The sequence below is a fragment of the Mastomys coucha genome, unplaced genomic scaffold, assembly GCF_008632895.1.
Source record: "Mastomys coucha isolate ucsf_1 unplaced genomic scaffold, UCSF_Mcou_1 pScaffold4, whole genome shotgun sequence".
NCBI classification, from domain to species: Eukaryota; Metazoa; Chordata; class Mammalia; order Rodentia; family Muridae; genus Mastomys; species Mastomys coucha.
The window spans coordinates 11,154,679-11,168,011 of NW_022196910.1; the positions used below are offsets into that span (position 1 = coordinate 11,154,679).

Below are 13,333 nucleotides of genomic sequence, written 5' to 3' on the forward strand. Positions count from 1 at the left end.
GGCTGCTGATTTCCCCACAGACAGATCCCAGAGGATTACAGTGCTATCTGCGGATGCACTTGCCAGCACATTTCTGAGAAACAGATAAACAAAAGAAGAGAAGTCATTTCAAAAACAAAGAGCATTAAATATAAGTTCACTTGTAACATCAAAACAGTAAACTATTAGGCATTTAAAAACCAAACCTTAAGACTTACATTCTGAAGACTACCAAAGATCAAAATAAAAGAAAGAATGTCAAAATGGCAAAGCCTTTCTCCATCTGTACTGGAAGATGTTGAGATGGGAACACCTCCTCCAGGCTGAGCTATGAGCTGAGAACAGACTCGGCCACACCAACACGCTTAATAATCCACTCTGCTCAAAAGCTTACTTAACCTCACCAGAAAGTGACAAGTCCACTCTAAAATTTCTATGCCTGAACAAGGGATCCATAATCAAACTGGAAAGCACACAGTTCACAATTTTAAAATTAGTAGAAGAGTTATGAGTATCACAACAAACTGGACAGTCTATAGATGGACCAAACAAAAGTAAATCTCAGAAAATACATTCTGTTGTGAGCCACTGCATGTGGGCGCTGAGGTCATTAAGCACTCTTAACAAGTGAGCCACTTCTCCAGCCTGTTTTGTTTGTTTGGGCTGTAGTCTCACTGTGTTGCCCAGGTTGTCTCAAACCCTGTGCTCGAGCAGTATTCCGGCCTCAGCCTCCCAGTGAGTTGGCGCTATATGCCTGCTGCCCACTGGGTTGTGACTGTGTTTTAATTTGTATTCTTCTCTGATTGGTATTTTTGATTTTTAAAAGCTCCAAGACAATGAAATGTTCAAGGTGGGGGAATGACAGTGATAATATTTTCAACAAATGATTTGAGGACAGTAGAGTATCCTTGTGAAAAAGTTTGACCGCCATCTCAGCATCCACATACCTTCAAAATGGATGGCAGACTTAAGTGTGGGAGCTAACACTATGAAATCCCAGAACAGCACCTTAACATACGTCTTGATGTACGTCTTGACCTTGGGTTAGGAAGCACTTTTTGGATGCAAACACATAATCAACAAAACTATCAACGTTAGAATGATTTACAAAGAGAATGAAAAGACAACCCACAGCATTACAGAACTAATTGGAACTACATGTCTAGCTAGGTATTACTTCATAACATACTTTCACAATTCAGTTTGAAAAACACATTTCCCATACATATGCTCGAGCGTGGCGATGCTCAACATCATTCACCAAGAACATGCCACATACAATGGCCCCGACTTTAATCCCAGCACCTGCAGGGCAAAGGCAGGTGGAGCTCTATGAGTTTGAGAGCAGCCTCGTCTATACAGTGAGTTTCAGGACAGCCATAACTACTGAGACCATGGCTTGAAAAAAAAAAAAAAACCCAAGACTCAAACCAAAACCAAAACACATTCTAAATACATTTTGGCAGGAAGTGGAATGGTAAGCAGCCAGGGATGGGAGGAGGGGGGAGAAGGCAGGGTTGGTATTTATAAGGTAGAGTTCAGTCTGGGAAGACTGGGTGGGGGTGGCAACTGCACAATGTGAACATACTGACTCATTAAACTCAAAGAGGTCAGTGATGGTTTACAAAGAGATGGTTGTTACAAAGAGATTCTCTGGAAATCATTTTCAAGTTGATAGTTTTGTTGATTATGTGTTTATGGTGTCAGCATACTGTGAGTATCTGGCCATAGTTTAAGGTGAAAAAATGGATGATATGTAAAAATGAATAAAGTGAGGATGCTGTCTGCGGAGAGCAGCAGCGTCCCGGGGCATCACTGGCACTGCGGTGCACGCTCCCCGGTGGTGGGGAGGAGGGATGTAAACAACACCTATAGCATAGTCTGCCAGGGGATGTGGGGATGAGTCTGAAGAGCACAGCTGCTGCCCCGGGTGATATGTACTGCAGGAAAGGGGGCGGGGGGGAGATGGACACAAAGACCCAAGCGCAGCAGAGGGACAGTGCAGGAACTAGAATGCTACAGACACCGCATTACACGAACGCCATCCTTTTACCTGACTGTCTTATTCCAGGAGAGGTCAAGGACAGCATCAGTATGTCCTTCTGCTGAGGAATTCTGTAATATATTTTAATTAAAAAATCCATCACAAGCTGTCATCCTATAATTATCATTGTAAATATTCTTTTTCAGAAAAGAAACTATAGTAATTCATAACCTATCAACACTGCCGTTCACTTCTCCCCAACCCTATTTTAAAGTATAAAAGAAAAATAGAATCAAGCAGGTAAACAGAAACTTATTAAAGTCCCAAACTAGCATTGAGTAGAATAGCTATTCTACATGAAGGCTCATCACCTGGATGGATCATATGTGTGATGATTACATGCCAACAAGTGTCATGCAACCAGAAAATACATGGAGTTTCTGAAATTAGAAATTACACCAACCTTGTAATTTTCTTTCCTGTTCTACCAAAATTATCTGATTGCAAAAATACATGTTCTTCTACCCTGCTCTCCAGTAGCTTAGCCCAATTTGTCTTTTTAAATACCCATTCCTCTTTACCTTCTTCCCTTTCTTCTTCTTCTTTTTGGAAAGCTTGCTTCCCAGTGTGAAGACTGGTTCTAGAGAATCCACTATATCCAGGTCCCACACCTCAATGACAGGGGTCATGTTTCCCACAGCAATATAATTTCCTATGGAAAGAGATAATGCCTTCCCATTACAAAACTAACACCCACATCTGCCAGCCTAGCACCATACCATGAAGTGACTTGAACAGTTCTTCTCAACCTCACTACAGCCTCCATCTTGGAATCCTGCAGGTCTAACAGTCCCCAAGCCATCCCTGAGCTTGAGAGTTGTTAATTTTAGTAATAAAAGTTTGATCCTTTGGCCTCAGTTATGAAACTTATTGCAGGTAAGCAACAATGTTTGCCTCTCCTCCATGGACTATTGCAGGGAAAAGGATCAATCAAGACTGAGCATCATGGAAGCTAGGTACCCAGGATAAGGTCTCTGTTGTACTTTTATCTGCTCTTTTCTTTTCTTTTCCTTTTAAAGCTTTTTGAGTCCAGGCTAGCCTGGAACTCAAGATTCTCCTTCCCTAGCTCCCAAATGATATACTACCATGCCATATCTGGCTCACTGAATGTTTTCTGAGACAGGTTCTGCCCCTGAATTCCAGCTGGTAACATGACACCATGTTACACTAGGCTTTCACGAGATTCAATAGATCGAGTTGAAAAAGCTTTCAAGGTAGTATCTTTCATCCCATAGTGCAGAAGCTTATCTAAAGTCTGGAGATAGACCCCAAACAATTAAGTGACATTAAACTAGGGATTACATAAGTACTGCTTCACAAACTCTCAACAACAGTTCTGGCCCACGAAGGACAAACGAGTTTCCCAATTACCAGTAGATGCATCTGGGCTAGGATCAAAATTCAGCCACTCCACACTCAGAGGGTATGCCGACAGCAGTATGTCATGGTGGACATAGAAAGACTCCTCTTCTTGATTATAAACTAAAAAGATTGGGAAGAGAGACTTTAGTAAGAGAGATGTCACCCACCTCAGAACACTGTTAAAACAAGACAGGTGAGGACAGTGAAGAAGAGTCACAGACACTAATACAGTGTGTCTTGTGTCTGTCCAGTCTAAGACACTCTCACCTGGCATTTCCCACGAATACTGCCAGCCAGATAAATGATTCTGTTTGCTTCTTTCATTACAAAAAACACACCCTATAAGCAGGACTGATGTCATCAGCTAAAGGTCTAGATGATTTTAAGTCAGAAAGAACAAACAAAAACAACATTTGGAGGAAAGTAATCGTCTTTATAAATTTAAGTACCTGCCAAAAAGTATTTCAGTGTTCCAAGAGTTTATGAAGACTATCAATGTAGACCAAACATTTAAGGGACTCCCTTTCAAATATGGCAACTCACAAAAGCAGCTCCTCAACATTCACGGACACAGAAGGTTAAGGAGCACATTAAGAAAGCCCAATAAGCTCCAGGCGGTGGTGGCACATGCCTTTAATCCCAGCACTTGGGAGGCAGAGGCAGGCGGATTTCTGAGTTCGAGGCCAGCCTGGTCTACAGAGTGAGTTCCAGGACAGCCAGGGCTACACAGAGATACCCTGTCTCAAAAAAACAAAAAACAAAAAAACCAAAAAAAACAAAAAAAAAAAAAGCAAGCCCAATAAGCACGCCCCAGCTGCCCCTGTCCCTGTAACAGGCTCCTTATTAAGGGAGAAGGCATAGAATAATGTAAGGACTGTTTTCTCTAGATCTGATTATGGACAGATTTTGGGAATTGGGAAATTTCACGTCATGTTTTACCTGCTGAAAAAGCACAGTCCTTCAACTCCCTTGGCCACCACCAATGTGTGGCATACATTGTAAATTAAACTGGTGATGATATAATGATTCAGATGTGCATGTATAAAACCAATCTCAGAGACTAATACTATTTAAATTTCTTTTGCATTGATTCTGTCTCAGCCTCCCAAATGCTGGATTATAGACCTATGTCACCACTCTTACATAGGATTGGTATTAAAAAGAAAATTAACCTGCATGGTTCTCAGGTAACTTATCTAGAAGTTTCAAGACATTAGGAGTTAGAACAACTTCATGTTATACATGCCACTGAAAGCCTTACTGTAGAAAAATTTTACAAATATTGACAGAATATAATATGTAGTCTAAAATGGACAACTAATAATTACAGGTTTCCTTATGAGTTGTGGACCTTCTGTTGGTCAAACGACTCTTTCATAGAGGTCACCTAAAACCATTGGAAAACACAGATGACTTATATGATTTATATGATTTATAACAGAAGCAAACATAGTTATGAAGTAGCAACACTCCAGGTACACAAACATACATGTAGGCAAATGTATAAGATGAATAAATCGTTAAAAAGAATGGTAGCTCTGCGTAGAATTAAGAAGAAAACAGAGGGGCTGGCGAGATGGCTCAGTGGGTAAGAGCATTGACTGCTCTTCCAAAGGTCCTGAGTTCAAATCCCAGCAACCATATGGTGGCTCACAACCATCCATAATGAGATCGGTGGCCCTCTTCTGGTGCTGTCTGAAGACAGCTGCAGAGAATTACACCAGAGCAAGTGGGGCAGAGCGAGCGGGGCAGTCCAGAGTTCAATTCCCAGCAGCCACATAGATGGCTCATGGCCATCTATACAGCGATAGTGTACTCATACACATTAAATAAATAAATAAATCCCTTTTTTTTTAAAAAAAAGAAGAAATCAGAATGTTCTGTGCTGGAAACTATCTCAAGTAGCTAAAAAGCAAACAACAAAACAATGCGGGGTGAGATCACTTGCTGCTCTTGCAGAGGACCTCTATCTAACTCCCAGTGCCCATAGCTGCTCACAATGGTTGCTAACTTTAGTTCCAAGGATCTAACACCCTGTTCTGGTTTCTTGGGCACCAAGAATATATACACAATGCACATGGTTACATTCAGGCAGAACACTCATACACAAATAAAGAAATAAAAACAAGAACCCCTTCCCCAAAGGACCTGTTTCTAGGCCACACATGCCTAGAATAAGCAGCACAGGATGTATGGTGTAAACCTGGTTTGTGTCACCGACTCAAACGAGGCGCTGTGGGACCTGGCCCCTAAAGCTGCACTAGAGTGTCCACTGTGCTACTTTAACACTACATGGAAAGCTTTCTAGGGGCATTTCCTTCACTTACTATGTATCTCTAAATTGCACTGCTCCTGTTCAGCACGGCCACAAACGATGAGGTTGTCAGTCGGCTTAATCAAGAAATCTTCATGCTCATACTGTTCCTAAGTGGGAGGAAACAGTCACTGGCTAGAGGCAGGGATTCCATGAGGACTTTCAACACTTAGGACCAATCTGAAAACTGATGTGGCTAAACATTTACCGTGTCTTTCAAGGTGACATATGGATCCTGGTCATTACTGCCATAGACTGTAAGACCCAACAGAGATTCGCCAATGGTCTCAGCATCTGTAATCAGAATCCATGCATCAAAATAGAAAAGTTAAAGATCATCTTGACAAAACTTTTCCCCCAGACTTCTGGTTTTTGGCTCGGGTCTACTTTATCACTAACCATGTTGCTCATATTTAGTAGAGGAAGCTGTACAAACTTCCAAGTCATTTCCATTTGACATTTAGAATGAATTCCCAAGTCTTGGAAGTCCCAATCTTCGAATGAAAGAATTAAATCAAGATTTAACCCTCTTAAGAAGCATTGGAGCTCTGTTCAGATTTCCAAGCTTGTTCCGCGTGACCAGAAGTCAGGGTGCTACAGAGGCAGCTTCACAGGCGTCCAGGCTGCTCTGCAGGCAGGGCTCTCATACTCACAATCGTGCCCTTCACAAACCTCAAGAGAGAATCTTTATACTACCTTGGCAAGGGCAGCACTGAGGGCACGTGGTAGGGCCAAATTGGAAGGCAAACCAAATCCTAGCTCCTGTGAAAAGCACGGACTCCACAGCACCACACAGCCCAACAGTCTTGTGTTCCCCTCCATTACTTGGTAGGGCAGTGAAGATGAGGAAAGAGGATCAGAGCAGCAGCAACAACCAAAGAGCACAAAAGCATCAGCACCGAGAACACACTAAGTAAGGAAAGCGCCTTCTCTGGTGCTTGTGTGCTCTCCTTTCCATAACGAACAGCATGCCTCTGCAGACCCCCACTCGCCCACTGAAATCCGGAGAACAGAGTGGAGGTGGTAACTTCACTCTGCTGCAGACAACAGCAGAGACCATACAGAGCTGATGTTTTATGTGCCAGCTCATTTGTTTTTCAGATGCTGTAAACTGGGAGTTGCTGACTCTGAGAATTCCACCAGGTTCCAGAGCAGCTGGGATGTATGGTTACACAACAGAGCTTATTAACCTACTCAGGGTGACAATAGGGCCACCTTCTTCTCACCCTGCAGATCTCAAGCCAATGCTTCCTGGAGACCGTACCAGAAGGCTAGGAACCGAACTACACAGCTCCTGCCAGTCCCTGCGCCAAACGAGCAGCTTTGCCAGCACGCTCAGTACTGTACTTCCCTGGGCTTCCTACTGGGGGTCTCTACTGTATTGCCTTCCCCTCCTGCCACTGAGGCTCCCTCTTCTCGTTATCTCCAATAACAGTGCTGCAGCTGCAGAGAGCTCACAAGCCAGTTACAGACGGTCACACCTGACATGTAGACAGTCTCCTTATATCTCAAATTTATACCTTAGACCAGCAGATCAGAGCTTCCTTCTAAACTAGTTTAGGAAACAAGTCCAAATCTTGAGCCAAATTATCTGATCTAAAACAGATGAAAGCTTTGGGACCACACGACAGACTCTAGAGCGCTTCGGCAGACCCGGAGGTGAGAGCCACTTCTCACCTGGGCTGTCTTCTTTGTCATAATTATCCAAGTCGTACTCTGCCAGCTCGTCATCATCTAGTGTGCGGTCATCTTGTGGATCCCCATCCTCCAGGGGCTCCCTAGGCCGTGCCTGGGTCGGGACACTCTGCATGCCATCTTCTGAAGGACTGCCTGCCTCCTCTTCCTCACTCCCGACTTCTTCTCTGAGTGAAGACAGAAAGGGAAAGGATGTCACCCTGATGGCACCTCCTAACAACAGGCACACGACATGCTTTGCCTGGACTTGACCACAGTCAGCAACACTTTGAAACTATTTGAAATGACTTACTGTAATTTTCCTTTTGCTTCAGCAATGAGACGTTTCACTTCCTCTTTACTTAGCTCTACCTACAAGGGGGCAAACACTTCATTAGAGCATATTTATGGACATCATTAGAAGCCTTTGAACTGAGTCTTCAAGCAAATGTTTTACAATCTCAAGAGCCGTCAAGAGATCTCATACATTGATCTAGGCTCTAAACTTAAGGAGGCAGAGCTTGTACAAATCTTTGAGATTAAGACCCCACCCTCCTAACACTGTTCAAAAGTCACGCTCATTCTGCTCCTCTACCTTCCTCAATATTCAAATAGCTTGGCTTCTGTAAAATGGATCTGTGGTTGACATTTTTCTTCCAACTATCTCAGACTCCAAGGGCACCTCCCTCTCTTGCCAGTAGTCACCCACCAGCACATAACATTGGTCCTCTGCTTTTTCCCCTAGCCCAGTGTAAATGGATTCTTTCTGAGAAGCAATAACACCCCCGCCCCCCAACCCCGACTTCCCCCACCTCTAACCTTGAATTCCAGCTCTGTTTTCCCCACTTCCAGTAACATTTCCCATTTGGCTATTTTTGGTTCTAATAGAGTTCAAAACTAAGGCCATTCTCTTCAAAACTGGCATTCCCTCACCTAAACAGTGACTCAGTATCTTAAGACATGTAACAGGCAGGCAGGTAGGTTTTAAGTTCAAGGCCTGCCTGATCTACAGAGTAGTTACAGAACAGCTACACAGAAAAATCCTGTCTGGAGAAAAGACAAGACCAGACCGGACCGGACCAGACCTAACACTACTACATTAATCTTGTAAAGGCCAATACTTATTTGGAATTGTTTATTTACTTAAGCCCACAGAGTGGGTTGGCCATAATGGCAATACCCCATGATTGAAGGTGAATCAATTGCTCACTAAAGAGCCTCCAGATCTTCAGTGGCTCACACCTATAACTACAAGTATTTAGGCTGAAGTATAGAGGCTGAAGCAGGAGGATTGCTGTAAGTCTGAGGCCACAGAGGGCAACCGAGTGAGACCTGGTCTCTAAAACAACAACAAAAAATGTTGTGATATAAGAATCTTCCTGAGAAAGATCCAGAAGATAAAGGTTGAAAAATTCCCTGGGGAAGGCAGGGAGGTCAGTCAGTAAAGTGTTTGTTGAGCAAGCATAAGGACCTAAGCTCCATCCCAGAACCCACTTAGCTGGGCGTAGTGTAGAGCACACCTGTAATCTCTCAGCACTGGGGATTACAGAGACAGGAACATTTCTGGTGCTTTGGCTAGCTACTCTATCTCGATTGGCTAGCACTGTGTTCAGTCAGACAGCGCACACATTCACACAAACACGAAGGTGTTTGTATTGCTTGGGGTTGGGGCATGACAACTAGGGATTTTTAAGATTCTCTCAATACTTCGAAAATGAAAACTTTCTTTTGGAGAAATTTTAATGAAGTAATTGTTGTTCCTATCCTATAAATAAACATTGGTTGCTTGCTGTTGGCAATACACCAAAGAAAACAGTGACTAAACACTCTCTGTACTCTGGTGGAATTTACATCCATAAGGAGTATTTCCATCCCTCACCGCATGTAAATTCATGTCGAGGCCACTCCCTTGTCTATCACAGACCGAGTTGTCACTACCCAGATAATTACACCCACAGCAACCCCTTCACTTCTTATAGGACACTTACACCCCTTGACATCCCGAAAGTCAAGTGCAAAAAAACAGGGCTTTGCCCTTATATCGCTCCAACACATCCCGGAACTCCAGGCTCCGCTTGGCTTGCAGAAACAATGTAATGAACAAAATCGCCGGAGTAACCGCCTCCTTTGCCACGGTCTCCAGCTTTTGTACGACTTCCTTCATACTGTGTCACACTTACACCTTGTTCTCTCTGCCCTATAACGTTTTATCTGGATCACTGTAAGCAAACACCCCCTTCCCTTCCCAGTGCACAAAGTCCACGTGCTCGCGTGTCTGGGGGTGGGGTGGGACCAGGGTCCCCGCTCCAGGTCAGGAAGGGGCGAGCGGTTTCTGCTTGTCCAGGGCAACGGAGCCACACCTCACGTGGCTACAGTCCGGCCAACCTTGGCAGGTCCCATCGCGTGGCTCATGCCGGGCGCGAGCGTGCCCAAACCGGGCTGAGACCGCTGGCATCCGGAGGCACCTCCCCGCACACAGGCCTCACCTTGTCTGGCGTCTCTTTGGCCACGCCGCGGCGGACCCAGGCCACGCAGGTCACTTGGCGGCTGCGGTTCATGATCTTCGGCTTGAACCCAGCGCAGGCTGCAGCCCGGGTAGCTGGGAGATACTATGAGCTCCGCGGAGGGAAACAGCGCGCAAGTGCAGGCGCCCGCTTGACGTCATTCGCAGGCGCCAAGGGAAAGGGGCGGGGACCTTGCGTGAGGTGGGCGCGGCCGTATGCTAACAGGCCGTATGCTGGCTTCCTGGGTCGTCCCGGTTTCTTGAAGGTGTCTTTGGCTTCCTAGAGACAAAGTAGGTACTTGGAACTCTAAGGAACAGAGTTTAAGTCCCATACCACCACTCCATTTTCCGAGTAGTTCCACGGACTAAGAGATGACAACTGAAGACGTCTGTGGGATGTTTATCTTAAGCTTTAGATTAAATGAATTTAGTTTTTAAAGGAGATTTCTTGTATTTCTTTACTCTTCCCCCCACCCCCCTCGATACAGGGTTTCTCTGTGTAGTCCTGGCTGTCCTGGAACTCACTCTGTAGACCAGTCTGGCCTCGATCTCAGAAATCCGCCTGCCTCTGCCTCCCAAGTGCTGGGATTAAAGGCGTGCGCCACCACTGCCAGTCTTTACTCTTTTTAAAAATTAAAGTATTATTATTTTTAATTCACTTTACATCCTGCTCACTGCTCCACTCTCACAATTCTTCCCCCATCCCTTTCACCTCTGGGCAGGTGGGGACCCCCTGGGTAGTCTCCCACCCCCAACCCGCCCCTTCACTCTGGCATTTCAAGTCTCTGCCAGGCTAGATGCTTTCTCTCCCACTGGGGTCAGTCAAAGCAGCCCAGCTAGAAGAACATATCCCACGTACCGTCAACAGCTTTTGGGATAGCCTCCGTTCCAGTTGTTCAAGACCTACATAAAAGACAAGTTGCACCTCTGCTACACATGAGCTGGGAGGCCTAGGTCCAGTACATGTATGTTCTTCAGTTGGTGGTTCAGACTCTCAGAGCCTCAAGGGTCTAGGTTAGTTAACTCTGTTGGTCTTCCTGTGAAATTCCTATCCCCTTTGGGACCCACAATCCTTTCTCCTATTCTTCTATAAGAGTCCCCAAGTTCCATCCACTATTTAGGTGTGAGTGGCTGTATCTGTCTTGAGTCAGCCACTAGGTGGAACCTGGGGGGGAGGCAACAATTTATAAGTAAGTATATACCATGAATGCCTTTTAGGACTGGGTTACCTCACTTATGATGATATTCCCAAGTTCTATCCATTTGCCTGCAAAATTCACGATGTCTTGGTTTTTAATAGCTGAATAATATTCCATTGTGTAGATGTACCATGTCTTTATCTATTCTTCAGTTGAGGATCATCTAGGTGGTTTCCTGTTTCTGGTTATTACAAATAAAGCTGCTATGAACATAGATGAATAACTGTCTTTGTGGGATGGTGGAACATCTTTTGGGTATTTGCTCAGGAGTGGTATAGCTGGGTTTTTTTTTTCTTTTTTCTTTTTTTTTTCTTTATTTATATGCAAATTTCTCCATTCCCAGTTTCCCCTCCAAAAAACAAAAAAACAAACAAAAACAAACCCCTGTTGCCTCCCCCCTCCCCATGCCTGCCACCCCGCCCCATAGCTGGGTTTTAAGGTAGAACTATTCCCAGTTTTCTGAGAAACTGCCAAATTGATTTTCAAAGTGATTGTACAAGTTTGCAGTCCCACCAGCAGTGAAGACGGCTCCCCTTGCTCCAAATCTTGGCCAGCGTGTGCTACCTCATGAGTCTTTTCTCTTAGCCGTTTTGATGGGTGTAAGATGGACCCTAAGAGTTGTTTTGATTTGTCTGTCTTTCCCTGATAACTTAGGACTTCAAACATTTGTTTGTTTGTTGGTTGGTTTTTCGAGACAGGGTTTCTCTGTATAGCCCTGGCTGTTCTGGAACTCACTCTGTAGACCTGGCTGGCCTCGAAGTCAGAAATCCACCTGCCTCTGCCTCCCAAGTGCTGGGATTAAAGGCGTGTGCCACCACCGCCCGGCTGAACATTTTTTAAAGGGCTTTTCTGCCATTGATATTCCTCTGAGAATTCTTTGCTTAGCTCTGTACCCCATTTTTAAATTGGATTATTTGGATTGTTGGTGTCTGCCTTCTTGAGTTCTTTGCAAATTTTAGATATTATCCCTCTATCAGATGGAGGGTTGGTGAAGATCCTTTCCCAATCTGTAGGTTGCAAATTTGTCCTATTGACAGTGTCCTTTGCCTTACTGAAGCTTTGCAGTTTCATGAGGCCCCATTTATTGATTCTTGATCTTAGAGCCTGAGCCATTGGTGTTCTGTTCAGGAAATTGTCTCCTGTACCAATGTGTTCAAGGGTATTTCCCACTCTCTTCTATGAGACTTCTTTTTTTTTTTTTTTTATAAATACATTTTTTTTAAAGATTTATTTATTTATTATATGTAAGTACACTGTAGCTGTCGTCATACACACCAGAAGAGGGCATCAGATCTCATTACGGGTGGTTGTGAGCCACCATGTGGTTGCTGGGATTTGAACTCATGACCTTACGAAGAGCAGTCGGTGCTCTTCCCCGCTGAGCCATCTCACCAGCCCTCTATGAGACTTCTTAAGTGTATCTGATTTTATGTTGAGATGCTCTTTCAAGATCTATAAAAAAATGATGTTGGAATTTTGGTGGGATTGCATTGAATTTGGTAATATGGCCATTTTCACTATGTTAATCCTACCAATCCATGAGCAGGGAAGATCTTTCCATCTTTTGTTATCTTCTTCAATTTCTTTCTTTAGGGACTTGAAATTCTTGTCATACAGGTCTTTCACTTGCTTGGTTACAGTTACACCAAGATATTTTATATTATTTATGGCTATTGTAAAGAGTGTTGTTTCCCTAATTTCTTTCTTGGTCCATTCATCATTTGTAAAAGGAGAGCTACTGATTTCTTTGAGTTAATTTTGTATCAGGCCACTTTGCTGAAGGTGTTTTTCAGCTGCGGAGTTCTCTGGTCAAATTTTGGGGGTTGATTATGCATACTATCATATCATTAACAAATAGCGATACTTTAATTTCTTTCCAATTTGTGTCTCCTTGATCTCCTTTTGTTGTCTTATTGCTCTGGCTAGAACTTCAAGTTCTATATTGAATAGACAGGGAGAGAGTGGGCAGCCTTGTCTTGTCCCTGATTTTAGTGGAAATGCTTTAAGTTTCTTTCCATCTAGTTTGATGTTGGCTATTGGCTTGCTGTATATTGCTTTGATTATGTTTAGGTATGTGTTCTGTATCCTTGATTTCTCTAATACCTTTAACATGACGAGGTGTTATATTTTATAAAAGGCATTTTCAGTGTCTAATGAGATAATAATGTGATTGTTTTTCTTTCAGTTTGTTTATATGGTGGATTACGTGGATTGGTAGTGAACCATCCTGGCATACCTGGGATGAAGCCTAGTTGATC

At 43.8% G+C, this 13,333-nt stretch overlaps 1 protein-coding gene across 1 annotated transcript in view; it reads right to left on the reverse strand.

The window, feature by feature from the left end:
- Pwp1 (PWP1 homolog, endonuclein) overlaps positions 1 to 10,049 on the reverse strand; it is a 17,113-nt gene extending 7,064 nt beyond the window's left edge. Inside the window, exons 1-9 of the mRNA XM_031350342.1 lie at positions 9,860 to 10,049; positions 7,687 to 7,745; positions 7,377 to 7,561; positions 5,908 to 5,993; positions 5,713 to 5,809; positions 3,395 to 3,505; positions 2,545 to 2,675; positions 2,033 to 2,094; positions 7 to 73 (exon numbers count right to left, since the gene is read on the reverse strand). Coding sequence (XP_031206202.1) covers positions 7 to 73; positions 2,033 to 2,094; positions 2,545 to 2,675; positions 3,395 to 3,505; positions 5,713 to 5,809; positions 5,908 to 5,993; positions 7,377 to 7,561; positions 7,687 to 7,745; positions 9,860 to 9,931 — 870 coding nt within the window. The 5' untranslated portion in view covers positions 9,932 to 10,049. The remainder of the gene's footprint in view (positions 1 to 6; positions 74 to 2,032; positions 2,095 to 2,544; positions 2,676 to 3,394; positions 3,506 to 5,712; positions 5,810 to 5,907; positions 5,994 to 7,376; positions 7,562 to 7,686; positions 7,746 to 9,859) is intronic.
- Positions 10,050 to 13,333: the final 3,284 nt, after the last annotated feature.